Source organism: Seriola aureovittata, chromosome 15, assembly GCF_021018895.1.
Source record: "Seriola aureovittata isolate HTS-2021-v1 ecotype China chromosome 15, ASM2101889v1, whole genome shotgun sequence".
Classification (NCBI taxonomy): domain Eukaryota; kingdom Metazoa; phylum Chordata; class Actinopteri; order Carangiformes; family Carangidae; genus Seriola; species Seriola aureovittata.
In genome coordinates, this window is record NC_079378.1 from 125,876 (window position 1) to 152,500 (window position 26,625).

A 26,625-nucleotide genomic window follows, 5' to 3' on the forward strand; every position below is an offset into this window, starting at 1 on the left:
TATCACGTCAGTACTCAGTACTACATCATCACGTCAGTACTCAGTACTACATTATCACGTCAGTACTCAGTACTACATCATCACGTCAGTACTCAGTACTACATCATCACGTCAGTACTCAGTACTACATCATCACGTCAGTACTCAGTACTACATTATCACGTCAGTACTCAGTACTACATCATCACGTCAGTACTCAGTACTACATCATCACGTCAGTACTCAGTACTACATTATCACGTCAGTACTCAGTACTACATCATCACATCAGTACTCAGTTGGCCTTCCACACCTGTTGATAACACACCTGTCCTCTCACTGCAGGTGTGTAACTGATAAAAGAGAGTGTGGCTGTGCACCTCAGTGATAATCAATAATCAACAATCACTGATCATAAAACCTGTTGTATTGGAGAAAGTGACACACCTGGGCAGGTGAGAAGCTTCTCTTGTCACGTGTGTGTGTGTGTGTGTGTGTGTGTGTGTGTGTGTGTGTGTGTGTGTGTGTGTGTGTGTGTGTGTGTGTGAGGTGGTTAATAATCTGTTACCTGTGGACTTTATCCTCTAACACTAAAACTTGGCTCTCACTCTCTCTTAAGTTTTCCATGCTCGATCACCCAGAATTCAGATGGCTGCAAGTGAAATGGAAGACGATCATAAGGTAAACTGATTATTGATTATTGATTAATTATCGTCCCTAAAACAGTCAGTGAACAGTGAGCAGGTGATGAACAGGTGGACTGTAGAACAGGTGGACAGGTGGTCTGATCTCTGACGGTCTCTTCAGTCTTTGTACTTATTATTATTTTTCTTGATGAAATTATTATTTTTAATGTAAAGATTCAGTTTGAGCGTATTTCTGAGTTTAACCATTAATGTTTCCACTTCACAGGTTTTTCTCAGGTGTGAGCACATTCCATCTTTTCTCAGTTCAAACTGACCTCTGATCAGTCAAAGACAAACTCCACCTGTGTCCTGTGAGACCAGGGACAATCCTGGACAAACTGGGGCCCTAAGCAGAGTTTGTTTCAGCAGAAATCCACCACAAACAGACTTTAGATATTTTGGTCTAAATGTTAATTAGAGAATAAAACGAATGTAATGTGAATGAAAGTACGAGCCTCAAAATTTTTGTTAAATTATTAAATGCAATTAATATTAATATCAATACTATTACTAATATTATAACTATTATTACTACTTTTACTAGTAGTATAAATACTTGTAACTAGACCTGCAGGCAGGTATGAATGGGGTCAAGCCCTCAGCTGTTCGCACTCGCCCGTCGGACTGTGAGTGCAGATGGAGATTCTGGCCACACTGTTATATCACACAAACAAGCTTCTTTTCCTTTCTTTGAACTCCTTTCAGTGATCAGTGGTCTTGTATTAATAATAATAATAATAATACATTTTATTTAAAGGCGCCTTTCTTGGCACTCAAGGACACCGTACACAGTTACACAAATTGAGATTAAAAACATATTAAGAATTAATTAACAACAATAAAAATGAAATATAAAAATAGAAACAATACAAAAGTGACAGTAGACAGTAGCAATGATGGTTGTATTACATGGAGTGAATACAACCTGTGTTGGGAATCCTTTTCAGTTTGTTTATTGTTTATTTATTGATGCGCCCCTACTGGCCAATCAGTGCCAGATCATGTACAGACCTCAGAGTGATGCGAGGAACGACTGTCGAAGCTTTCATGTCTTTTGAACAGATTTTTCCAAACATATGCAACACTTCCTGATTTGACAGCTGCGGCTGATTACTGATTTTTTTAAGTTTGAAATGTTAAATGTGAAGGAATTCAGATTTAGGCCACGCCCACTTTAATCAGTCATTACAGGTATGAGTAATGTCACTCTCCAGCCAATGGCGACAGTACAGCTCCATGACAACTTTGATAGGCTGCAAAGTTTATCCAATATATGACCACTGACTGGTCAGTTTACCTGTTTAACAGGTGAGTGCAGAGCCTGAGCTTCTCTCAGCAGTAGCTGGTGCCATCTCACCTGGACAGAACAGGAGCAGGTATCTCACCAATGATTGGTCAGGTGTTGATAATTACAGCAGGTCCCTTCGCACAGCACCTGTTCTGTGTAGGGAGAGAACAAGACTCTCTAAATCTCTGGACATCACAAGTGGGAGTGTCAAATGGGCTCAGGGGTGTCCAGTTGTGTTCAGGAGTGTTATAAATTGTGTACCTGTATTAACAGGTGTGTCTGTCTGTCTAATCAGAGTCATGATTACCTGGCAGAGGGGCAGAGTCACAAAGCAGACAGTATTGACCTGCCAATGGGAGAAGACAGAAAAGCTACACAGCCAATGGAAGAAAAAGGGGCGGGGTCAGACATGATTTATACCATCGAAGACGTTCCACCTTGGTACCTGTGTGTTTTACTAGGACTTCAGGTAAGACTCAGTTTATATTGGGATTATAATGACAATGGATTGATGATGTCACCTGTCACCTGTTCTAATCTGCCTACAGCATTACCTGACGTGTTTCAGCGGGACTGTAGCTGTCCCATTTCTTCTGGCTGAGTCCATGTGTGTTGGTCAAGACCAGAACACCATCAGTCAGCTGATAGGAACCATTTTCACCACTGTTGGAATCACCACCCTGATCCAGACCACAGTGGGGGTCAGGTGAGTGTGGGGGTCAGGTGGTCTGGACCACGTCATCACTTCCTGTCCCCTGATCCAGAAGTCTCTGGGTCTTTGAATGTGTTTTTGGTTTGATGATGAAATGATGTTCATTTGCATAAAGAGAGTGAAAGGAACAGGTGTGTCTGACACCTGTGTGTGTGTGTGTGTGTGTGTGTGTGTGTGTGTGTGTGTGTGTGTGTGTGTGTGTGTGTGTGTGTGTGTGTGTGCGTAGACTTCCTCTCTTTCAGGCCAGTGCATTTGCTTTCCTGATTCCTGCTCAGGCGATCCTCAGTCTGGACCGCTGGAGTTGTCCCAGTGAGGGTGAGACAGTCCGTCTGTCTGTCTGTCTGCCTGTCTGTTTTTGTCTGTTTGTCCTCCTGATTGTTTTTTGTTTTTCTCTGCAGAGGAGATTTATGGGAACTGGAGTCTTCCTCTGAACACCTCACACATCTGGCATCCCCGCATGAGAGAGGTACATGGTCCTTATTATTTCCACAGTAGGTTTGACTGGTCCAGGTGAGTCCTGAAGCAGCAGACATACCTATCAGGGTCTCACCCTGCTCAGCCTCCCTAGGAAAGCTCTGAGGACCACAGGCAGATCCAGTCTCACCTGGGAATACCTTGATCTTCCAGGATCTGCCAGACCAGAAAGCGTCCATCAGTTGTTCAGAATCCTGCTGGTCTCAGGCCTCATTGTTGTGTGTGTGTCTCAGATCCAGGGCGCCATCCTGGTGTCCAGTGCGGTCGAGCTGGTGATCGGTCTGTGTGGGTTGCCAGGTTTGCTGCTGGAATACATCGGTCCACTCACCATCACTCCAACTGTCTCACTGATTGGCCTGTCTGTCTTCACCACAGCTGGAGACAGAGCCGGTTCTCACTGGGGCGTGTCAGCACTGTGAGACACGCTGTCCGTCTGTCTGTTTGTTCCCCTCTGTCTGCCTTTCTATCTGTCTGTATGTCTGCCTGTCTGTTCATCTGTCTGTCTGTCTGTTCACCTGTTCACCTGTCTGTCTCTTTTAAGCTCCTAATAAATGAAACATATTTCATAGAAACTACACAATGTTTGACAGACAGACAGAGAGACAGACAGGTAAATAGCTTTCCCTCTCTCTCCTCAGGTGTATTTTGCTCATCGTGCTGTTTGCTCAGTACCTGAGAGCGACATCACTTCCTGTTCCTTTTTACAGTCGAAAGAAAGGACTGACATCCACCAGAGTCCAGATCTTCAAGATGTTTCCTGTAAACACACGCGCACACACACACACACACACACACACACACACACACACATACACACACACACACACCTGATGATGAAGTCATGGTCCAGGTGAGTTCGTGTCTGTCTCTCACAGATCATCCTTGCCATCATGTTGGTCTGGCTCGTCTGTTACGTCCTCACTCTGACCGACCTGTTGCCGAGCGACCCTGATCGCTATGGACACAAAGCTCGGACCGACGCTCGAGGTGACATCATGACTTCATCACCCTGGTTCAGGGTACCCTACCCCTGTAAGTCAGCCAATTACAGGCCTCACTGATCTCCATGGGTGTGGTTTTCCCCCATTACAGTTTGGATGACCTCACAACAACTGTCTAATGCCAGCTGTTGTTTTAGTCACAGGTTTTAGTGTCATCATTAGCTTCTGTTTGCTAATGTGAGCTAACAATGTTAGCTTCTCCCACGGTACAATTCTACATTTAGCTAATTGAAAGTTTAGAGCAGGTTCATTCATGTGTTTGTTCTGTTTTCAGTGATGTTTCCACCTTTACACAAACAGGTCAGGGGTCAGAGGTCATGATGATGATGATGATGATGATGATGATTTGTCTTTGACTTCCTGTTCCTGCTCCCTCCGGTGTCTGATAGGTCAGTGGGGGTTGCCAGTGGTTACGGTTGCTGGGGTGTTGGGGATGTTAAGCGCAACCTTGGCAGGAATTGTGGAGTCAATTGGAGATTATTACGCCTGTGCTCGTCTGTCTGGAGCCCCGACCCCTCCGGTCCACGCCATAAACAGGTGAGACAGGAAGTAAACAGGAAGAAAAGCTATGTTACCTGTCAGAGCCCACACACACACCAACAGGTGTTTGTGTGTTTCAGAGGGATCTTCACTGAGGGTGTTTGTTGCATCATCGCTGGACTTCTAGGAACAGGAAATGGCTCCACCTCCTCCAGTCCAAATATAGGCGTTCTTGGCATCACCAAGGTAACTGAGGCCAACGTGTAACAAAGGTAACTAGTCCTGCACCTACTGGTATTGGCCAGAGGCGACTGACTGGTGGGTTACTTGCTGATGCTCCTCAGTTCATTGTGTGGATGTTTGGTTCACTGACCTCTGTGCAGGTGGGCAGCAGACGGGTGGTGCAGTACGGCGCCGGCATTATGTTCCTGTTGGGATCGATCGGGAAGTTTACGGCTCTGTTCGCCTCGCTGCCGGACCCGATCCTCGGAGGGATGTTCTGCACACTGTTCGGTGAGTGTCACTATAGGTGTGTTAGTGACGTCACAATAATCCAGGTGTGTCCCTCAGGTATGATCAGGTGTGTTAGTGACGTCACAATAACCCAGGTGTGTTCATCAGGTATGATCACAGCTGTTGGTCTGTCCAACCTGCAGTTGGTCGATTTGAACTCGTCTAGAAATCTGTTCGTTCTCGGGTTCTCTGTGTTCTTTGGTCTGACGCTGCCGACGTACCTGGACTCACACCCCAATTCCATCCAAACAGGTGAGGTCTGAGGTGTAGATCTGACGGATGTAGATCTGACAGATGTAGATCAGCTCTCTCTCTAGATCCGACAGATGTAGATCTGTTTTGTGTGTTCAGGTCTGGCAGAACTGGATCAGATCCTTACAGTTCTTCTGTCCACTGAGATGTTCGTTGGAGGTTTTTTGGCGTTCTGTCTTGACAACACAATACCTGGTAACACACACACACACACACACACACACACACACAGTCAGTCAGTCAGTCAGTTTGTGTCCATATTAAACAAATGTTCATCAATTAACTTTGGAGGTCTTGGTAGATTCCAGTGTTTCCAGTGATTCTGCTAATCTAAGCTAATCACTTCTGTACCTCATCTCACTGCTGAATAAACACACTGCTGATGATCTGAACATCAGAGAAGGGTTCATAAAATGTGCCACTGTGTCTTTAAGAGACACAGTGAGAGCTGCTCACTCACACACACACACACACACACACACACACACACACACACACACACACACACACACAGCTGTTGCCGTGGGCGACCATGTTGAGTGAGATAAACAAACAGGATGTTTTCTTCTTCTCTGTGTTTAGGTTCCCGACAGGAACGAGGTTTAGTCGAGTGGAGATCTTCCTCCTCCTCCTCTTCCTCCTCCTCCTATGACCTTCCTTTGGGAAAGGGCGTGGTCAGGCGGACTCACTGGCTCAGACGGTTTCCGATCAGCCCCTCTTTCAGAGGTTTCAGGGCATCTGACGACCCACCGACACCTGAGGAGGAGGTGGAGGAGGAGCAAGGAAGAGGGGGAGAGGCAGAGGAAGCTGCTGATGTCCACCTGACCAGCACTAAGGTGTGACTGTGATGTCATTAGTCACACCTGTGAGGTGACTGAACCAAATCAGATCAGCAGGAAGCGCTTCTGTTCAAGTTTTACTTTTTCATTCATAGACATTTGATCACATCAGATGACTGATCGATCAGCTGATTTGATCAATTAGCATGATGTCACAACCTGTTAAAGAGAGGGATGATATACTTCAGCCTCTGTTACCATGGCAACCAGATTAGCACCTACAACAGGAGCGCTCAGTGTTTTCATGGCTTTTATTTATGACATCAAAAAATGTATTTATTACACGTGTGAGAAAAATATCTAAAGTGAAACAGATTTTTATCGTCATGTGTTTGATTCACTGAGGATGAAAAACCTTTGGTCAACAACAACAATACTAATGAAATGTTAGTGATGCATATTATTTGTTTCATCTTAGTTTCCACTAAATATTTAATTCATATGTGAAGTATCAGGGAGTCACAAATGTATGTAACAGGCTAATTAAGTTTTGAATATATTTTAATCACTAATACATATATATGACTGTTAAGATCACATTCACTGAAATAAATGACTGATCTGAAATCAGACCTTTTTTATGTTTTTAAACACCAAGTTAAACACTGAAGATTAATCAGTTGTTCATATAAAACAGAGAATCATCAGCATAAAAACAGACGAAAGCTTCCAGTAAAAACACCAGATAAATATAGTTCTTTTAAATGTATGACATAATTTAATAATAACCATTTATAGTTCTTCTTTCACGGAGTAGTTTAAGCTCAGTATTTATATAGTGTCTGATGTACTGCTCTCCTCACACCTCCATCCTCCGGGGTGGTAACGGGGGGCTGCACCCCCAGATTTACTCAACATCATTTGGGTCTACAGAACTTATTCACATCTGAAGTACAGTATCACCTCTGTCAGGTATTCCACCCTCTATCTGCTGGTTCTGGAGTTTTAAGACCTGGACTGTTTTATTTTATATTTTATTTTTATTCCATCACAGGAGAACCTTATAATCGATGCATCCAATAATTATTTTCTTTAATAATGAATTGATTATTCTGTGAAAATGACATGTGAACATGTTATTTCAAAGGACAAAGATGTTGAGTTTACTTTAGATATTATAATATTCTTATTTTAATATTATAATATTCACATGAGAATCAGATCCAGTGAAGTTTTTACATTTTTGCTCAAAATTACTAAAATATTTTCTGTTGTTAAACTAATTATTATTAATTGATTAATGATCTGATCAGTTCAGCTTGAGAGACCTGGTTGTTTTTTGGTGAAACAATGAAACCGTCACTTGTGACAATACATCTCAGACATATTCAGATAAAACCCAGTTTGTTTCAATGTGTTCTCTGTTCATATTCTTAGATATTTTACCTTCATGTCACATTTTAATAATAAAGATCATGTTAATCTTTTGTCCATGTTTTAATTTGTGCTGTTTGTGTTTAAACTGAATTTTGTATCAAGATGTTTTATTTTAAAATCTGGCTACGCTCATCGTTTAACGTTGTGATTATAGTGTTGTTAAAGATGACGCTGTGCCCATGAGCAACTGTGTCAGAGACAAAATTAAACAGAATATTATCTACAATTCTACTATCAAACAACATAAGAAATTACCTCATAGTGACACGTGCAAATACAAATCAATATCCAATCAATAGCCTATAAACACAAACTGTTCAGCTGTGATAGTTCAATATCTTAGTGTTTTCCAGATGTGATAATCTCTCCAACAAGTTCTCAGTCCTTCAGTCACTACCCAGAGCTCTAGACCATAGGTGAGGATGGGGTCGTAGTTCGTAAATGACAGATTCCTTCTGGCTCCGCCTCCTCTTCACCACGATAGTCCAGTACAATATTGAGTGTTGACACTAACCTGTCAGTCCTGTCTCAGGGTTTTCTTCACAAGTCAGGGTGAGAGGAGGTGCACAGTCAGGTGGGTGTCAGGAGGTAGAGCGGGTCATCCGCTAATTGGAGGGTCGGTGATCCGATTCCCTGCTCCTCTAGTCCACAAACACCCCTGTTGTAACATTGCTGTGTGTGTGTGTGTGTGTGTGTGTGTGTGTGTGTGTGTGTGTGGCAAGCATAAAGCTCTTCAATAAGACGAGAAAAGCAAATGCTGTCCATTAAAACCCAGATCTCAGCCACAGTTAATGTGTGCTAGCTACATGCTAGCAGCTACAAGCTTGTTTGCTGAATTTAATATCTTCTTGCTGTAGACAAAGTGGGTGTTGTGTCTTCTATAGATCACTTGTGATGACATCACACAGAGTTTGATGTCATCATGGCGCTGTATGTGTGAAGTTACCTGATGGTATGTGCAGGGTGAGGGGGAGGCAAGGGGGGGCGTAAAGAGAGGTGAAGGCTATGGTCGGCTGGAACCGCATCACTGAGACAATGCTGGGGTTAGCACTGCTCATCTGTAGCATTGTGGGGGCGGGGTTCATTACAGTGGGGGCGGGGTTAGCACAGCACACAGGGTACACAGTGGTGTTGGGGGTGGGGCCGGCTCCAGGAAGGAACACTTGGATGAACTGACCAGTTTCTGGATCCAGCAGCATCTTCCTCTGAGGCTGTGGGGGCGTGTCCACATAGTAGCACTGCCCACTTTTAGGCTCTACCATCACATTACAGGGGGTGGGGCCACTGAGGAGGGCTCCAGATGGTACAGCAGAACCAGTGAAGTCCACGAGGAAGTTACTACTCACCTGTGCAGGTAAGAAACCCTGAACGCTGCACAGAAACGGCTGCTGCTCCATCACCGTGTCGCCGTGCCCCTCCTGGTCTCCTGTAGTACTGGTCTGCTGAGGGGGGCGGGGCTTAGTAAAGCAGTCCCGCTGGTCCGAAGTGTTTCCAGTCGACCTGTTCTGGTTCTCCTCAGACTGCCTCAGCAGGTGAAGGGTGGGAGCAGGTGGGGGGGGCTGCAACTGGATCTGGATGTAGTTCATGGGGCTGTGGATGTAACTGACCTTCCCCAGGTGAGGGTGCAGGGCGGGGAGGGGTGTAGAAACAGGAGTGGAGGAACTGCTGGGGGGGGGCGGGGGCAGACTGACAGGACACACCCAGGAGGGAGCACCGTTCCTTGGCAGAGAGCGGAGACTGGGTCCCCCGGCGGTGTTTGTGGGAGGAGTGGGGAGGGAGGCCCCAGCCAGGTGACTCGCACCTCTGGTTCTTTCTGATTGACTGACAGGTGGGATGGTGGGCGGGTCAGGTAGCATGGCAGGCCAGGTGACATCATCCACCTTCCTTCTGCTTGTGATTAGTTTGCTGTCTCGTCTCTCCTGTGTCATTGGACGACTCAGTGTGTCACTGTGTTTCCTGTCATGTGATTGGCTGAGAGATGCAGCGACCTTGGCGACGTGCCCCCTGGATGAGTTGGTCTTCTGACCCTTGACCCCCACAGCCTGTTGGTAGGTGGGGGGGGGACTGTCCTCCTGACCGATCACCTTGAAGCTTGTTGGTTTGTAGTTGGCAGGTGTTTTTGCCGTGGAGAATGAGAGGTTGTAGGTGTTTTTCACTAAACTCCTCACATCTCTCACTGTGTGAACGGGAGCTTTACACACTCCTCCACCTGCCCCACCCCCCTCCCTCACTGTCTGCTGGTCTGCAGGTGGGGGAAGGGCAGGTAAGATCTCAGGTTTCTTCTTCAAGTGTGAAGTTTTAGTGTTGCTCTGCTCCACCTGCATCTTCTTGAAGAGGACGCTCTTAATGATGCAAGATGCCATCTTTGTTTTCGTTTCATCCAGAGAGAAAGATTTCTGCAGACGTCTTGGTGCCTCAGAGCTTCCTCCGACCTGAAACCCTGAAATCACAAACAGGATCAGACCAGGACCTGATCAGACACTGAGACCAGAACCTGGTCAATACAGGAAAGGGCGGGATTTCAGACAACAGGTGTTGTTACCTTGGCAGGCCCCTGCAACCAGGCCCCTGTAGACCCTGTAGCTGTCAACATCACTGCTGTTTGTCAGGCGCGTGCAGAAGGAAGCGGGCATACTGTGCTGTCGCAGCAATGGATCAGGGCGGTGATGGACAATTGGACAGAACAGCTCATTAGCTGACGCCTCATTGTTAGCTCCTCCCCCTTCAGCAGGTCCATCCTTCAGTATCACCTGGATAAGTAGACAGGTAAATAGACAGAGAGGTTGGAGAGGTGAACAGGTAGAGAGACAGGTAGAAAACAGACAGGTGAACAGGTCATGGTCCTACCTGCAGTTTCTCCTGGTCATTGATGTTCTCTGTGTCTTTCTTCTTCTTCAGATGTATCTGTCGTTTTGGGACCATCTTCAGACCCTCCCCCTCCTGACCTGCCACCTGGACACGTAACAGGTGAAATCATCAGGTGTATCATCAGTATAGAAAGGAACTAAAAGGTTGGTGCTCGGGTTATAGAGAGACTTTTCTGTGAAGTGTGAGGGCTCGCTGGTTTTTCCTTTAAACACTATCTCTCATGTTGTCAGGACTCTCCTGGATAATGGAACATCTTACAGATTTAAGTTTAGACCTCCAGTTTGAAATATTTACACTTTGTTTCTGAGGAATCAGGTCTAGTCCACCATTTTGGAAAATGGATCAAAATAGTACCCATGAGCCTCGGCCAATTAAAGATTTCAATCAGAGCTGTGGTGAATTGTTAACAAAGCCGCTGAATTCTGTCAAAACTGATCCAGAATCTAGCAGTGAACTGATTCAAGCTTCAGATTGTTTTACTGACGCTGTCATCTTTAGCTTCCACCCACCATTAGCTGCTCACCTGACAGAATTTCAAGCTCTGTGATTGGATGTTTCTTATGGAAATGCACCTTAATTAACTTTTGTCCACAAGCTTGTACCTCTGAACTGAGATATTGTGTAACACAGTTGTTGATCATTTGTTGTGATGATTGAAGAGAAGAGAGATTCCAACGGAGACGGTCACTAATGTTTCGTGAAAGCAACATGAATTGGGACCTTTAGAGCAGGAACCAGGAGAGTCTTAAATACCAGTTCCACTTTATTTGGAAAGTCCACCTCAGAGTTTACAGCGCATTTGTAACATTTCACTAATCTTTGTTGAACTGTCTAATGTCACATATTCAGCTCACAGTGAGGAAACATGGTTTCGTTCAACAGTAAACATGAAGAACATGAAACTGATTAACTCTGACCCTCAATCACATCAATGTGACAATAAAACTCACCTTTGTTTCCACTGTAACGTCGACACACTTGAATGCACACTCTGGATCTGACTCATCGTCTGATGGGAGGATGACAGATGGAGAGAAATGGAGGGAGAGATCCTCCTCCGACCAGTCGCTTATACTGCCCTCTTCCTCTTCCTCCGAGCGACAGGTGGAGGAGAAATCCAGGTAATTAGCCTCTGATTGAGCTGTACAGGTGAACTCAGGGCTCTTCTCTGCAGGAACTAGCGAACACGAGGGAGGGATTCGTGTCTCAGAGTCGTGATATGGCAGCAGGTCAACTTCAGGGCAGTGGTGAGCACTAAGGAAGACCTTCCTCCTTCCTCCTCCTCCTCCTCCTCCTCGGTCCATTCTGCTGTTCATAGTTTGCTGTTTCTCTTTAATCGTCTCTCTGGAGAAAATGTGACTGATGAAAGATGAAGACACAGATGTTAAAACCAGCTGTTTTCTTTAGCCCTGAATAACTCTGTCACCGGGTGACTGAACATCAGTAGAAGAAGACTGCAGTGACTGAGTGCTGTACTTTATTTTCAATGAACAGCTACAACCAATCAGAGAGGGTTTACAGGAAAATACTCATGTCTTATTGGCTGACAGGTCTCTGTCAGTTCTTCAGTTGATGGAGTCACATGTCAAATGTTAACTCACAGTCAGTCTCATACTGAAGAAAACGGGGGTCAGCATAATTTGTACAGATAATAAATTATAAACATATATGATTATAATTTCAGTGTCTTTGTGTTTTCACAGGTAACATTGTGTTGTAATGTTTTCCGGAAAGTTCACTCTCACTTTTAGAAGTTAGAAGTTTTCTTCTTGTAATCACACATGACGAGTGGCTGAATATTCATGTTCATCCAAACGCTTCCTTCTACAGCGTGAAGCAGAAGAACCTGGACTCAGCCACTGGTGGTCGACATGTTGGAGACTTCAATGATGAGACTCACTGCGGTGTCGATGAACCTACCTGTGTTTAGGTGTGACAGTCAGCCAATATAAACCTGGCTTCACTAATCCTTAATCTGGACTCTGATCCAGTTTCGTTCTGAATTTTTTTCTAAAGTTAAAAACCTAAATTTCACAGCTGAAAATTAACATTGAAGAAAATTTTCAGAATAAATCAATAAATTGAACCAGTGATAGATTCTTAACAAATTCTTACCTCCAACGATTTCACTGAATGATGATCTGATCAGGACCAGAGCCACCTGTCAAAGATACAGGTTCAGACTTCTTATAGAGATGATTCCTGGTTCTGGTTCCTTTAATCTAAGGTTGGTTGGTTAGAGTCCAGGACCAGGTTCAATCCAGGTCTTTGGTCCAGTTGAAGGATTTGGTCTCTTGTATTTTAGGTTTAAAGTCAAACTTTAAAGGGACGTTTCATGGTTGTCAGTTTACCCAGAATTCTTCTGTTTTCTGTTCCATGAGAACCGGTTTGGAGGAAGTTCTGGTCCCAGAGTGGTCTGTGTGCTCTTGTTTCTTTCAGTTTAAACTCAGATCAACACAAGCTCAGTGTCAGAGCGATTGACGCTGACTGAGAGAGAGAGAGAGAGAGAGAGATTCAGATAAACTGAGAGAGAGAGGGTGGTAGAGGAAGGATGAGTGTTGCTGACAGACTGCAGGTCCAGAGAGAGAGAGGGGATGGTCGAGAGACATAGAGGAAAACAGAGAGAGAGAGAGTTGGTGTCAGGCTGCAGCTTTCTATTTTAGGAGGTGATTGACAGACGAGGCTGCAGGCCAGGACCAGGACCAGGACCCCTTCCTGGAACCAGACCAGGCAGGGGATCTCGCCGAGAAGACTCTGGTAGGTGGGTCCTGACCCATGAGGCCCGGTCGGGTACAGTCCAAAAGACCTACATGGAGCTGCTGCCACAGGGGCTCCCCACCTGCTGGGATAGGCTCTGGGGGTACTGGGGGCTAACCCTAACCCTACTCCTGGAGGAAGGTCCTGGTCTGAACCATACTGGAGTATAAGGGGTTGATAAGTAGACCTGGTACCATAACACTTGAGGCCAAACAGGATCTTTGCTGACTGGTAGGAGAACTGGATCTCATCTGGTCTGGTTCTGTCTGTGCAGGTTAAAACATTTCAGTCTCATTGTCATTAAAGACAGGTTGTTGCTGATTGTTGTCATGACATCACATACTGATGCTGTTGCCATAGCAACAACATCAGTCTGTTGTCTGTTCAATGAAGGAATCTGTGATGCAGTTTATATTTAGAGCTGAGTGTGTCACAGTAACACACTGCAGAGGAATGTGTGATAACATGGTATGTGTGTGTGTGTGTGTGTGTGTGTGTGTGTGTCGGTGCGTGTGTGTGGATGGGGGTGGACTAATGACGAATAAAAATTATACTGTAAGTAACTATAAATCAAAGAAAAAACATAAAAACTATAAAAATGAGCATTAATAACAAACAGCAGGGGCAGCAACACGCCGCTGTTAAACGGTGTCTGACAAACCACAGAAGAAGAAGAGGAGTGACTGAGCTGTCTGTTACAGCGGGAAGTGTTCCCCTGGTTTCTACAGGTTTCTACTGGTTTCTGGAGATTGTTGCTGGACTCTCCGGGTCTGTTCTGGTCTGAGAGCTGGTCCCGGATCAGATGCCTGGGTTTGAGTTCAGAGTTCCGGAGGTGAATTTTCAGATTGTGTCTTTATGTCGGTGTTGGTGTTGTGAGGAATAATGTGACCGCGTTGAACCAGGTCTCAGATCAGACACGATCCGGGTTAGACCCGGTCTCAGATCAGACCCGGTCCAGGTTAGACTTGGACTCTGCAGTCTGATACTCATCTGGACTCATCTCTAGTCCGTGTTTCTTCCGTGAAGCCCGTTAGCTTGCATGCTAACAGTTAGCATCACTGCGACAGCTGCTTTACGGCAAACACCTGATCAATGCGGAAGAGACAGGAAAGTGCGCATCAGAAAAAGGGAGCCGAGCGGAGTGATCGATAACAATCAATAACAGATATCAGAAACATAACTGATCAGAGCAGGAGAGACATGAGCCGCGCAGGCGCAGAACTGAGGATCATGTTCAGCCCGGGGCGCGTGCAACTGGTTCAGGTAAAAACTGATCACAGTTAACGGAGCTAACGGCTAACGGCAGGACCTGGAGAGTCCTGGAAAGTTTGTGAATCTTGTGATTTAAAAAGGTCAAAGACTCTGAGTCAGGTATTGATCAGTATATGATTGATTGATTGATTGATCACATTTTTGCCTTTAAAAACTGACATTACTTATAATTTTATTTATAAAGTGTTATTTTATTAACAAGGTGATGTCATGAGTGATTGTGTGTGTGTGTGTGTGTGTGTGTGTGTGTGTGTGTGTATACTCCAGGAGGAGGTGGTGGTCCCGGGTCTTAAGGTCCTGGTTACCGGGGCAACAGGTCTTTTAGGTCGAGCAGTCTGCAGAGAGTTTCAGAACAATGGCTGGTTGGTCACTGGGACTGGGTACAGGAGGGCTAGGCCCCGCCTCCTCCGCTGTGACCTCACAGACGAGGACGCTGTCAGAGGATTACTGCAGGAGTACAAGGTATACACAGTGTATTACACATTATACTACACACTGTACTGCAGACTGTACTACACATTTCTGTTTTTATGAAAGTGTAATAATCCTCCTGGTTCCTGATGAAACTGGAAAGATTAGACCAACGGACTGTGGGGGACAGATTAGATTGACGGACTGTGGGGGACAGATTAGAACACCGCACCACCCCTGTCATTAATGATGAACATATTTAAATAAAGTTAATTTGAATGAAGCGTCTCTGTGTCTCAGCCTGATGTGATCATCCACTGCGCAGCAGAGAGACGTCCAGATGTTGTGGAGAGACACACTGATGCAGCTGTGAATCTCAACGTGCACGCCACGAGCACGCTCGCCAAGGAGGCAGGTGAGTGATCACATGATGCTGTCATCACAGTTGTCAAATGGCTGTCACAGCAACAGAGGAGGATTTACTGCTGCTGGTTCAGTCAGTAACAAGTTTGTGTGTGTGTGTGTGTGTGTGTGTGTGTGTGTGTGTGTGTGTGTGTGCGTGTGTGTGCAGCTGTGGGCGGGGCCTTCCTCCTCTACATCAGCACTGACTACGTGTTTGATGGGAGGAATCCTCCGTACGGAGAAGACGACAGTCCGAACCCTCTGAATGTCTACGGACGCAGCAAACTGGAGGGAGAGAGGGAGACACTGCGCCACTGTCCGGGTACCTGTCTGTCTGACCACCTGTCTGTCTGGCTCACGACCTGTCTTTCTGGCTGACCACCTGTCTGTCTCTCAGGGGCGGTGGTGCTGCGAGTGCCCGTTCTGTTCGGGGAGGTGGAGTCGGTGACGGAGAGCGCCGTCACGTCTCTGTGGTTGAAGGTTCAGGAGGCGACGGAGAGCAGCACCCTGGATCACTGTCAGCAGAGGTTTCCCACCGATGCCAGGGATGTCGCCGCCGTCTGCAGGAAGCTGTCGGAGAGAGCGAGACAGGTGAGAGAGAGAGAGAGACAGTAAGGTGATAGAGAGAGAGAGACAGGTGAGAGAGAGAGAGAGACAGAGAGATAGATGGGTGAGTGGGGGGCGGTCTGTCTTTCTCTTACCTTTCACCTGTCTATCTCTCCGCCTGTCGGTCTCTCTGTCTCCTGTCTGCCTCTTCTCTTTCCCTGTCTCTCCACCTGTATGTCTCTCACCTGTCCGTCTATCCACCTGTCTGTCTCAAAGGACCCGTCCATCAGAGGAGTCTTCCACTTCTCGGCAAAGGAGCAGATGACTAAATATGAAATGGCCGTCGCCATCGCTCAGGCCTTCAAGCTTCCGTCCGACCACCTGATCCCTGTAAATAACATTCATCAATAATCAATACGTATCCATCATATAACCAATCAATGTTTTAAATGATATATGTGTAGATGTATATGAATAATTAACTAATCTAGTATCTGTATAAAGTACCTGTAGTTTGGTTTTGATACTTGTAGTAAATGCAGTATTTGTGGTATTAATACTGCGTTCCTCGGCAGCTGACAGAGCAGCCAGCGGCATCAGCTCCTCGTCCAATCAACAGTCGGTTGAACTGTTCTCGTCTGGAGCTGCTGAACCTGAGTGTTGAACCGCGACCTTTCACCTCTGCCATCACCGACTGTCTGTGGCCCTTCACCCCGGACAAACGCTGGAGACAGACCGTCTTCCACTGACAGACAGGAGGACAGAGAGACGGGTAGAGAGAGACAGGTGGAGACAGACAGGAGGACAAACAGGTAGAGACAGACAGGTGGACAGAGAGACAGGTAGAGAGACAGACATGAGGACAGACAGGTGGACAGACAGACAGGTAGAGACAGACAGATAGACAGATATATACAGCGTGAGATGATGAATCTTGAACCCTGAGTTTCGTCTGCAGGTTCAGTTAGTGAGACCAAACATTATAAGAAACGTGTGTGTGTGTGTGTGTGTGTGTGTGTGTGTGTGTGTGTGTGTGTGTGGGTGGTAACTTGTGTATTTATTTTTAATTGTTCTTTGTTGTAATGTGAGCAGCAGTTGAGCAGCTGCTGGTTTCTAATGTGACGTCTATTGTGATTCTACTGTTGATGTTGTTCACATTAAACATCTGGAACTGAGTCTGACCTCACACTTCCTGTTTACATGATGACTTAAACCTGAGGTCTGTACCACGAAGCAGGATGTGAGGTCATCAGGTAACTTCAGGTTTAACTCTGGGTTTTCAGTCCTACGACGGTGGTTCACTTGTTACCGGGGTAAATCACCATGGTAACTGACGCTGAACTCCTGACCTGCTCCGGCGCAGGTTAACTTCAGAGGATCCAATCAAAACCTGTCAACAGCCAAACTACTGACCAATCAGATCACTGGAAAAACTGAGTCATCATTCCTACAGGATCCTTACAGGCACAAAAGAGTTTACAATAAAGTGATCGACATTAACGAGCAGAAGATATAAAGTATAAATCAGAGGAATAGTTTTCCTGTGTCCACTCTGTGCATTTTTTAGAAGCTTTTAAAAGCAGAGTTTTGTCACGCTAAATAAATATATATAATAACTATTATAGTTTCTTTTTATTAGATCAAATATTTTTAATTGACAAGATTAACAACTCCGCCTCTTTCACATGAACACGCTTGTACCTGGACAGGTAAACCCAGGGTTAACCGTGCCAGGTGATAACCTGAACTACGAAGCAGGTTATCATGACTGTCAATGTTAGGTTCAGTTAAACCAAATAACTAAAAGTTATCCTGGGTCAGTTTAACTCACGTGAAAGAGGCGGAGGTATTAATTATAAACAACATAATCAGAACCATGAATGAAGGTCTGAATATGAGAAGAAACGCTGGCACCTGCAGGTAAGTTCAGTTATAACCACGTCTAACACTGATATTCAACAAGGTGGAATGTAAAAAATATGATCACGACTGGAATAAAAAATCTCTAGAAATAATTTCTAATTATCAAAGTCAGACTGAGGATAAACTGTAAATAAGAACATGAATTTCTTCTCTTCTTTCGTCCAAAGAAACAAACAGCAAACTGAACATGTTAATGTCGAAGAGTTTCTGCTGCAGTGAGAAAGAAAAGAGAAGTAGTTGATGTCTGAAGAAATGTTCATTAATAATCATAACTATTGATCAGTGTGAGGATCACTGTTGGTCTAGTTGTCATTTCTCATGGGATTCTGAGCTCACTGATGAAGAAGAAAAAAACAGCTTCATCACTGTCAGGAATCCTGTGGGTAAAACCATCCACTGATCAATACTAATACCTGCTGCTCGTTATTATCGATCTGACTCTGTTTTTCCAGTGATCTGATTGGTCAGAAGTTTGGCTGTTGACAGGTCCTGATCTAATCCTGTAAATTAACCTGCGCCGGAGCAGGTCAGGAGTTCAGCGTCAGTTACCATGGTGATTTATCCCGATAATAAGTGAACAATCGTCGTAGGACTGAAAACCCAGAGTTAAACCTGAAGTTACCTGGTGACCTCACATCCTGGTTCAGTCCAGACCTCAGGTCCTGGTTAAAACTTTTGTGGGAGGGAAACGAGCAGAGGAGAAGGAACTGGACTTTTTTTTTTTTAATTAATGACATTACATTTTCAGAGTAAGGCACAAAAGAAGTAGCCCAACATTATTAAATAAAAACAAAGACAGACATCAAATATGCACAGTGCCAGGGGTTGATCATAAACAGAGTTTGACACGATCAAATACAGGACCGAGGAGGACTGAGTCCAGGACGAGGCGCTGATCAACGTCACCTGCCAGGAAATTCACACAAGAAGAAGATCGTGCCTGCACATGCGCAGTCTGTACACGTGGACACGGTCCAGTGTTGGTGAAAATGGCTGCGCCCATAGACCTGGAGCTGAAGAAGGTACAGTCTGATTAAACATGTCTCTGGTTCTCACCTGTCCTCTGTCTTTAACCGAAGCTGCGAGGAGCTACGTGTTAGCCAGAGGAGCTACGTGTTAGCCAGAGGAGCTACGTGTTAGCCAGAGGAGCTAAGTGTTAGCCAGAGGAGCTACGTGTTAGCCAGAGGAGCTACGTGTTAGCCAGAGGAGCTAAGTGTTAGCCAGAGGAGCTACGTGTTAGCCAGAGGAGCTACGTGTTAGCCAGAGGAGCTAAGTGTTAGCCAGAGGAGCTACGTGTTAGCCAGAGGAGCTACGTGTTAGCCAGAGGAGCTAAGTGTTAGCCAGAGGAGCTACGTGTTAGCCAGAGGAGCTAAGTGTTAGCCTGAGGAGCGTCGCTGTTTCCCTGCATGAATCAGCAGGATCTGAGGTTATTGAGGTAACTTCAGGTTCAACTCTGGGTAGTCGTGGTCACGACCATGGTTCACTTGTTAGCGGTGTAAATCAGCATGGTAACACACCTCACCTGCCCCTGAACAGGTTATGTTCGAGATAACCGATGAACGCCTATTAAAGCTCCGACCACAGACCAATCAATTCCCTTAGATCAATGAATCCGGTCAGTTTAACAAATCAGATTAAAGGTGTGTTAGTTCACTCTGATCATCTGCGTTTTTCATTTTACCTGCGCCACACCCGAACGCCTCGTCTGCAGGAAACAATTCTCAGGTGATGGTGACCTGAATGTTGATGCTAGGATCAGTGACAACAAACAAACAGATTTACCTGTGTCAGTTCCTGACTAGTGTGTGAGGGCTGTCCAGGTGTTTTTTAAACAGAGTGAGACCTCTGTGTTGCAGGAGCTGCAGGTGGAAGTTGTCCAGGTGTTTCTGATCAAAGTGATACCTCCTGTCTCCTCAGGCATTCTCGGAGCTGCAGGTGAAGATGATCGACACGCAGCAGAAGGTCAAGCTGGCCGACCTGCAGATCGATCAGCTGACCCGAGTCCAGAAACACGCTAAGCTAACTCACGCTGAGATCACCACGCTGCCCGACAACACGCGACTCTACGAGGGAGTCGGACGCATGTGAGTCTCCACGACAGCCAGTATCTTTGTTCACTTGGATAGGTGATGCAGACAGAAAGTGTGGCATCACAGTGACATCACAGAGGACATGAATGTGAAGTAAATTAAGGTAAAATCGTACCAAACGAACTGAGACAGGTGAGGTTGACAGGTGAGATGACGTTACATTTTCTTCTCCTGGTCACATCTTGCTGGCAGCAGACTGACCAGGACTCCAGGATGTCTCTCTCTCCAGCTCCTCCTGGGGGACGGAGGCGTCCCTGGTCCTGATGGGATAAGTAGTCCCTCCAGTGAGTTCTAGGTGTCCCCTGGTCTCCTCCCAGGTGACCCCTAGACTAATTCAGGTCTAAGGCTAATGTTGCCATGGTAACAATCAGTGACACCTGGGCTGACCAACAACAAAAAACAAGAATGGCTCATATTTGTGGTTTGCTGACATTGTTATGAAGAGAGCAAAGAGAAGAGAGAGAGTTTTTAGACCAAATCCTCTCGTTTCCCGGGGAGAAATTTCAAGGTATTTTTGGTGCAAAACAACTGAACACCTGTGACAGTGGAATTGGTAGTTGTATAAAATAGTCACATGTGCAGGGTTTTTTCTTGCATAGAAAATTGGGAGGCGGCCGCCCCCGACAAAATTCTAGTACTTGTTTGAGACTCGTAGTGGAAGATTCAAGCAGTTGAAGTTATTGACTTGTGTTTGTGCAATAAAAAATATCCAAGAAAAAAAAAATTGGGTTAGGGTTGTTTGTGAGAAAATATTTTACAGATGTGCAACTCCCATTGCATGAATTCACCTTCTGATTTCCAGATGTGCAAATCTTGTCCATGACACTACAACATTATTTGATACAGTAGTGTGAATGTGTTTTGACCCACATTCACTGCAGCAACTGTGGCGAAAATGTGAGTGTGTGAGTTTCTTAATTTGTGATTTGTAAAACAGGGTTTGTGCAGCTGGGTGTAACTGTTGTTGTCTAACCCTACAGCATCTTTTCTCTGTGACCTCAGATTTACTGATACGCATGTGTGACTCTTTTGTACTAATTCCACTGTCACAGGTGCTCAGTTGTTTTGTACCATAAATATCTTCATAGAGATCGGTCTCCACCTGGGGCTTGTGAGTATCCCCCCACCCACCAGATGCCCGTCACCCTGGGCAACTCCAGGAAAGGAGGGTGTTCTCGCTCCACCTCCCTCACCAGCTCGGGCTCCTCCCATCAGAGAAAACGTTCCACATCCTTAGAACCAGTGTACAACACCGGGGGTCAGCACGCCCAGGTCCCCCCTCCCTCCTTCACCTGCCCTCCAGTCTACACTCCACCCTATTAACACAATACATGATTATTTATTAATGATCTGTGAAGATGAAATGAAACTTAACTTTATCAGATTTCTGAGGTTTTCACTTGAACAGAAAATTAAGCCGTTTGTTTAAACCAGACAACTGATAAATAAACCTGAGAGTTGAGACGTGACACCATTGTTAAATATTCAGGTGTAATCATGTGATCCAGGTGGAGCTGATGAGAAAGAGAAGTCACCTGGTCAGCAGGTGTTCTCTCAGTCTACACTGACACAGTTTAACCAGGAGGTGATGACGAGTGAAAACTGGTTCACTGACTGACGTGTGTGTTTGTGTGTTTTTCAGGTTCATTCTTCAGTCAAAGGAGGAGATCAATAATCAGTTGATGGATAAACAGAAAACAGCTGACGAGAAGATCAAAGAGCTCGAGGTACAAAAATCCACACTGACACCTGCTCACCTGGTGCAGGTGTCACAGGTGTGAGAGACTGTGACTTTAGTGGAAACTGATTCTGACAAATTCACATGTGACTTTATTTTAACTGGTTTATCCACACCAAGTTCTGCTGCTCATCCAGGACCTGGTTAATGATTGATTCATATTCATGATTAATGATCAATATTAGTGATTAATGTAAATGATTAGTGATTAATTAAGCATTATCACACGAGGGAGTGATGTTTTTTTTATATATACTGTATATATATATATATATATATACAGTATATATATCAGCTCAGCTGTGACTCTGATATTCAGAACATCTCTCCCTCAGTGTGATGTTCTACCAGCGCCATGTTAGTTCAATGAGCAACAACAGATTATGATCTGTTTGTTTATTTCATCATTTACTAGTAGTTCAACTGGGCTGGTGCTGGACTGTTGCTAAGCAACACATAAACATTTCCTGACCTGCACAGTGACACTAGCTGCTGCCTCAGGTGTTTCTGAAGGATCCACCTTCTTCCTTCTTCCTCTCCTGACGACCAGACATCGTTTCATTCAAACGTTATTTCTGAAATATTTTCATCTTTGTTTGTTACAGTCTGAGATCGATAACGAGGTTAATGTGACTCTGATTAACGTTGATAGAACAGCTGTGAAGAGGAGTGATACGTGGAGTTAAAGGTCCCAGTGCTGCTGTTCTCTATATCAGCCTCATGGAATCACTCTCGTCCAATCAGATCACTTGGTTGGGACTAACTGCTGTATAATGATCAATATTAGTGATTTAATATTAGTGGGAATAAAGAAGCTGAAATCAACAGCAACCGTTTTACCTTTTAATGGTTTAAGACGGGAAAACACGCCTGCAGTGTGTGTCTGTGCCCTCACTGTGCATATTTGTTATTTCCAGCAGAAGAAGGTGTACCTTGAACGCAGCGTGAAAGAAGCTGAAGACAACATCAGAGAGATGCTGCTGTCCAGAAGAGCTCAGTGATCAATAATCAATAGTCATAGTGACTTCCTGTTGCTTGTGTATGTTCATATTAAAATGTTGTATCTTCACCCAGTGTCTGTGTCCCTACTTTATTAAACAAACTAATCAATAACCAGCTTGATGACTGGTTTGTCAACAGGTGAGTGAAGACGCAGCACAAACAGGAAGCTCATCAAACTTTATTTAACTCTGAAACACACACAGGTTTGTCCACATGTTGCTGTGATATCAGTCTGTGGTGATGTCATCTATTGTTGTTTGGTTTCTGGACAAAGTTGATGGAGTACGATCCGGTGTCCTGATCCTGGTTCACCTGGAAGTTGTTGGTGGAGAGTCCGAACGGCCTCAGGACCATGTTCCCCAGGTCCTTCAGCTTACCTGTGCAACATGATACACGTTACATGTTACTTTGGTTTCATCTTACCGTTGGCCTCACCTATAACTTTCTGACTTTTTACTCTAATGACTTTTTTTTGATATCTTATGCCGCCTTATGACTTCTTATATTTTATGAACTATACTATGACATTTTATGCCTTATTATACTGTCACTTTTTTATTTTATATATATATATATATTATGCCTTACTACACTATGAAGTTTTCTTTTTTCATGCCTTACATTGCTGACATTTTATGCCTTACTATGTTATGACGGTTTTTTATATTTTATGTACTCTGATGTTTTATGCCTTCTTATACTGACTTTTTAATTACATTTTATGCGTTACATTACTATGTTTTATTCCATACTAATCTATGACGTTTTCTTGATGTTTTATACCATTTTATACTATATTATTACTTCTCATGACGTTTTATGCCGTACTATACTACTTTTTTTTTCCTTTTATGCCTTTCTATACTATGTTTTTTTGATGTTTTATGCCTCACTATACTACGACTCTTTATGCCTTAATCATACATATTGATTATATATATTGATTATCTGAAATAATGATTAGTTAATGAACCAAGACAGAAACAAAGGGTGGTGTGGTCAGTACGTACTGATCATTTCCTCCTTCAACTTCTCATTTCTCTCCTGTATCTGCTGAGGCAACCTCTGAAAGACAGACGGGTAGACAGAGAGACAGGTACAGAGAGAGAGTAAAGTAGATAGACGGGTAGAGAGACAGACAGACAGACAGATCAGTGGTCATGTGGTCTTAATGTTTCAGGATGAGTTTCAGTCTTTGATCAGTTGGATGAATCAGCTGATGGGGAGGCTGTGGCTCAGCAGGTAGATTAGGCTGAGTGAGTTGTCCACTAACTAGAAGGTTGGTGGTTCAATTCCCAGCTTCTCCAGCCTTATTTCTGGGCAAGATACTGAGCCCCACATTGCTGTATATGAGTGTGATGTATGAATGTGTGTGTAAATAGGTGAATGTGGCAAGTATTGTAAAGGGTTAGGGGGTCCCATTCGTCCAAGCTGTCAGTGAACTCACCATACAGGCCTGCCTAGCGCTGGTCTGGTTCGGGTCTCGGTCCAGAACCTTCTTGTAGTCCTCCAGAGCCTCATCCAGCTTCTCTGTTTGCTCGTAAAGCTCTGCCCTCCTCAGCAACGCCCGCACATAGTCTGGATTCAGCTCTATCGCTATGGAAACCAGAAATAATATAGCGATACAAGCATCGGTCAGTGACCCACTGTTGTACAGGTGCGCAGTGATGTCATCACTCCCTTGAGGTTTAACTTCTACCATACAGACAAGTCGAAAAAAATCAAAAACTGATTTCAATATGAGATTCAACAATATATCAACTCTAGATTCAACTAGTGACAACAGAGAGGCCCCGCCCCTCTCAAGCCCCACCCCCCTCTACTGTCACCAGCGTCAAGGAACAAAGCTGCTTAAACACCTCCACAGATGTTCAGAGGCTTCAACAGCTCAGACATCATCCCAGAGATCTGACAGCTCCTCACTCTAATACATCGCTATTATTATTATTGAAAATGATTGTTATCATTACTATTTTTTTTTTTTTTGTTTGTTTGTTTTGTGCTCCAGTCTCTGTTCACTTTCCCACTTCCGTGTCCATGTATGAAATGAAACAATCACTCACCTCTAGTGCAGTCTGAGATCGCCTGATCCTTCAGGTCCTGACAGAGAGACACTGTTAGCATCCTGCTAATATCACTGTTAGCAGTCTGTTAATATTAACATGTCAACTGCTTGTTATTAGCATGTTGTTAGCATGTTAGCGTGTTGTTACCAGGTGCAGTCTTGCGGCGGCTCTGTTGGAAAACAGGACGGCTCTCTCTCTGCTGAAACAGACTGGACATAAAACCAAAGCCTCTGTGTAGCTGTGCTCCGCCTCCAACCAGTCTGCAGGAACACATTTATACTGGTTAACAGACTGGTTTACTAACTGGTTAAGATACTGGTTAATACTGATATAATATTGGTGTAAACTCACCTCCAGCTTTAAACTGCCTGTTTCCTTTTTCCTTCAGAGTTAAACTCTGCTGCTGTCGACTCTGAAACAGACAGAAGATACAGAGAACTCTGAACTCTGTTCACCTGCTGACATTTCACCAGGTAGAGAGGTGAACAGGTGTTACCTCCTTCTCTTCCCCTGTCAGCTCCTTCTCCACCTCCCTCAGGTAGTCATCATCAAACTCCACTGCCTGATTATTCTCCTCCTTCATCTCTGATTCTGAATCTTCCTGCAGCCTGTCGCCCTGCTCCTCCTCCTGCAGCCTGTCGCCCTGCTCCTCCTCCTGCAGCCTGTCGCCCTGCTCCTCCTCCTGCAGCCTGTCGCCCTGCTCCTCCTCCTGCAGCCTGTCGCCCTGCGCCTCCTCCTGCAGCCTGTCGCCCTGCTCCTCCTCCTGCAGCCTGTCGCCCTGCGCCTCCTCCTGCAGCCTGTCGCCCTGCGCCTCCTCCTGCAGCCTGTCGCCCTGCTCCTCCTCCTGATGTAGTCCTCCTCCTCCTCCTCCTATCTCAGTCTCTGTGTCATCTTTTCTGTCAGTTAGTCTCTTAGTTTTTATGTGACAATATTTTGACCCCTCTGCTTCCTGTCGGGTCCCCTCCTCCTCCTCCTCCTCCTCCTCATCGTCCCCTCTGGGGTCTGGAGGCTCCAGAGTCTCCTGGCAGTCGTAGAAGTCCTCCTCTTTCTCCTCATGCTCTCTGCGTATTCCAGGTGCTCCACTGCATCTCTGTTCATCTCCTTGGCTGCTCATATTGAAGCTCTGCAAAACCGAACCAATAATATTGATCAAGATAAGCCCCAAGTCTTTAGGAGAGTCAGAGACTTTAGTCGACAGTTCATGTCAAAGACTTGAGACTTGGTAGTTGGGACAAAGAACATTGAAATTTCACGATTCTCAATACCACAGCAAAAAACAGACAGACAGACACATGCACACACGCCTACTTCCACAGAGTCAGTGTACAGCAGCAGCAGCAGTTTAACCTGACTAACACGGCAACAGAGTAGTAGTGTGAAAACATACATTTAAAAAGAGCAGGTTCACATCACTATGGAAACAACAGAGTGGGAGATACAGACCTCTAATCACGTGATGATCTGTAAGATTAGCATTATCTTCTTCATGTGCACAGTCTCCTCTTCACGCATCACACTGAGACAACAGACAGACAACTGGACCACGTCAGTGACAACCAACGACACAGCTGATTAATAAACAGCAGAACGTCCATTTACTTCTGATTTGGTCTCTATGTGTTCTCACAGTTCGTCCTGTACTGATGTAAACCTGCTCAAATTAAAGCTGAGACTCTTTATATGGATCTACGACTTACTGTCCAAAACTTATGGCCTGGACTGTGACGATACACAAGAGAAATAAAGCTGCTGTTACTAGTGCAGTCGGTCTCTATCAGACATACTCACATCTCACACTGTAACCATTCAATCAATACATTCTAGCAATCACACCTAATCTGTCAATTCATTGATTAGCTGATCTACAGAAAATTAATCAGCAACTATTATAAGAATCAGTTTGTTTCAGTCATTTTTAAACCAGTCACGTGTGAGTCGGCCGTTTGTCT

The 26,625-nt window shown here is 44.9% G+C and overlaps 5 protein-coding genes across 11 annotated transcripts in view; 3 read left to right on the forward strand and 2 right to left on the reverse strand.

Annotated features, from left to right (window-relative positions):
• The first annotated feature begins 1,249 nt into the window (after positions 1–1,249).
• On the forward strand, positions 1,250–6,234 carry slc23a1 (solute carrier family 23 member 1). The gene is made up of 14 exons (XM_056397874.1): positions 1,250–1,291; positions 2,249–2,422; positions 2,502–2,659; positions 2,892–2,980; positions 3,064–3,131; positions 3,373–3,554; positions 3,778–3,898; positions 4,015–4,171; positions 4,530–4,677; positions 4,761–4,866; positions 5,004–5,133; positions 5,242–5,385; positions 5,485–5,580; positions 5,968–6,234. Exons 1-14 carry the CDS (start codon positions 1,250–1,252, stop codon positions 6,225–6,227), a joined length of 1,875 nt encoding a protein of 624 aa, XP_056253849.1. The 3' UTR covers positions 6,228–6,234.
• Positions 6,235–8,517: 2,283 nt separating this feature from the next.
• prob1 (proline-rich basic protein 1) lies at positions 8,518–13,760 on the reverse strand. 2 transcript variants are annotated; one of them, XM_056398087.1, is made up of 6 exons: positions 12,585–13,760; positions 12,215–12,389; positions 11,420–11,828; positions 10,449–10,553; positions 10,144–10,351; positions 8,518–10,041 (listed from the first exon to the last, which is right to left on the reverse strand). In XM_056398087.1, exons 3-6 carry the CDS (start codon positions 11,783–11,785, stop codon positions 8,522–8,524), a joined length of 2,199 nt encoding a protein of 732 aa, XP_056254062.1. In that variant the 5' UTR covers positions 11,786–11,828; positions 12,215–12,389; positions 12,585–13,760; the 3' UTR covers positions 8,518–8,521. The 2 variants fall into 2 exon arrangements, with proteins under 2 accessions (XP_056254062.1, XP_056254063.1); XM_056398088.1 differs by lacking the exon at positions 12,215–12,389.
• Positions 13,761–13,905: 145 nt separating this feature from the next.
• Positions 13,906–17,032, forward strand: mat2b (methionine adenosyltransferase 2 non-catalytic beta subunit). Of its 3 annotated transcripts, XR_008829758.1 has the most exons (8): positions 14,090–14,489; positions 14,766–14,960; positions 15,210–15,324; positions 15,481–15,633; positions 15,709–15,902; positions 16,134–16,247; positions 16,433–16,699; positions 16,744–17,032. XR_008829758.1 is itself a non-coding variant. In XM_056398091.1 (7 exons), the coding sequence occupies exons 1-7, from the start codon at positions 14,029–14,031 to the stop codon at positions 16,604–16,606; spliced, it is 975 nt and encodes a 324-aa protein (XP_056254066.1). In that variant the 5' UTR covers positions 13,906–14,028; the 3' UTR covers positions 16,607–17,032. The 3 variants fall into 3 exon arrangements, 2 of the variants coding, with proteins under 2 accessions (XP_056254066.1, XP_056254064.1); XM_056398091.1 differs by lacking the exon at positions 14,090–14,489 and adding an exon at positions 13,906–14,058 and having other exon boundaries at positions 16,433–17,032; XM_056398089.1 differs by having other exon boundaries at positions 16,433–17,032.
• Positions 17,033–18,647: 1,615 nt separating this feature from the next.
• On the forward strand, positions 18,648–22,677 carry pfdn1 (prefoldin subunit 1). 2 transcript variants are annotated; one of them, XM_056398077.1, is made up of 4 exons: positions 18,648–18,802; positions 19,698–19,864; positions 21,513–21,597; positions 22,526–22,677. In XM_056398077.1, exons 1-4 carry the CDS (start codon positions 18,770–18,772, stop codon positions 22,607–22,609), a joined length of 369 nt encoding a protein of 122 aa, XP_056254052.1. In that variant the 5' UTR covers positions 18,648–18,769; the 3' UTR covers positions 22,610–22,677. The 2 variants fall into 2 exon arrangements, with proteins under 2 accessions (XP_056254052.1, XP_056254053.1); XM_056398078.1 differs by having other exon boundaries at positions 22,529–22,677.
• A 91-nt stretch (positions 22,678–22,768) lies between these two features.
• Positions 22,769–26,625, reverse strand: part of ttc1 (tetratricopeptide repeat domain 1) — a 4,563-nt gene continuing 706 nt past the window's right edge. Inside the window, exons 2-9 of one of the 3 annotated variants that reach the window (XM_056398076.1) lie at positions 26,120–26,192; positions 25,173–25,799; positions 25,028–25,088; positions 24,824–24,936; positions 24,674–24,701; positions 24,058–24,206; positions 23,621–23,675; positions 22,769–22,987 (exon numbers count right to left, since the gene is read on the reverse strand). In XM_056398076.1, coding sequence (XP_056254051.1) covers positions 22,854–22,987; positions 23,621–23,675; positions 24,058–24,206; positions 24,674–24,701; positions 24,824–24,936; positions 25,028–25,088; positions 25,173–25,790 — 1,158 coding nt within the window. In that variant the 5' untranslated portion in view covers positions 25,791–25,799; positions 26,120–26,192 and the 3' untranslated portion in view covers positions 22,769–22,853. Of the gene's footprint in view, positions 22,988–23,620; positions 23,676–24,057; positions 24,207–24,673; positions 24,711–24,823; positions 24,937–25,027; positions 25,089–25,172; positions 25,800–26,119; positions 26,193–26,625 lie in introns of all 3 variants that reach the window. The other 2 variants (XM_056398074.1, XM_056398075.1) reach the window with 2 other exon arrangements.

Coding starts and splice junctions, on each gene's coding strand:
- slc23a1 (XM_056397874.1), top strand. CDS start 1,250: ATGGGGTCAAGCCCTCAGCTGTTCGCACTCGCCCGTCGGACT. Junction 2,660..2,891: donor CAGACCACAGTGGGGGTCAG/GTGAGTGTGGGG, acceptor GTGTGTGCGTAG/ACTTCCTCTCTTTCAGGCCA. Junction 5,134..5,241: donor GATGTTCTGCACACTGTTCG/GTGAGTGTCACT, acceptor TGTGTTCATCAG/GTATGATCACAGCTGTTGGT.
- prob1 (XM_056398088.1), bottom strand. CDS start 11,785: ATGAACAGCAGAATGGACCGAGGAGGAGGAGGAGGAGGAGGAAGGAGG. Junction 10,554..11,419: donor ACGTTACAGTGGAAACAAAG/GTGAGTTTTATT, acceptor TTACGTGTCCAG/GTGGCAGGTCAGGAGGGGGA. Junction 10,042..10,143: donor GGTTGCAGGGGCCTGCCAAG/GTAACAACACCT, acceptor TTGTGATTTCAG/GGTTTCAGGTCGGAGGAAGC.
- mat2b (XM_056398089.1), top strand. CDS start 14,427: ATGAGCCGCGCAGGCGCAGAACTGAGGATCATGTTCAGCCCGGGGCGC. Junction 15,634..15,708: donor GACACTGCGCCACTGTCCGG/GTACCTGTCTGT, acceptor TCTGTCTCTCAG/GGGCGGTGGTGCTGCGAGTG. Junction 15,903..16,133: donor TGTCGGAGAGAGCGAGACAG/GTGAGAGAGAGA, acceptor TCTGTCTCAAAG/GACCCGTCCATCAGAGGAGT.
- pfdn1 (XM_056398077.1), top strand. CDS start 18,770: ATGGCTGCGCCCATAGACCTGGAGCTGAAGAAG. Junction 18,803..19,697: donor TAGACCTGGAGCTGAAGAAG/GTACAGTCTGAT, acceptor CTGTCTCCTCAG/GCATTCTCGGAGCTGCAGGT. Junction 21,598..22,525: donor AGAAGATCAAAGAGCTCGAG/GTACAAAAATCC, acceptor TGTTATTTCCAG/CAGAAGAAGGTGTACCTTGA.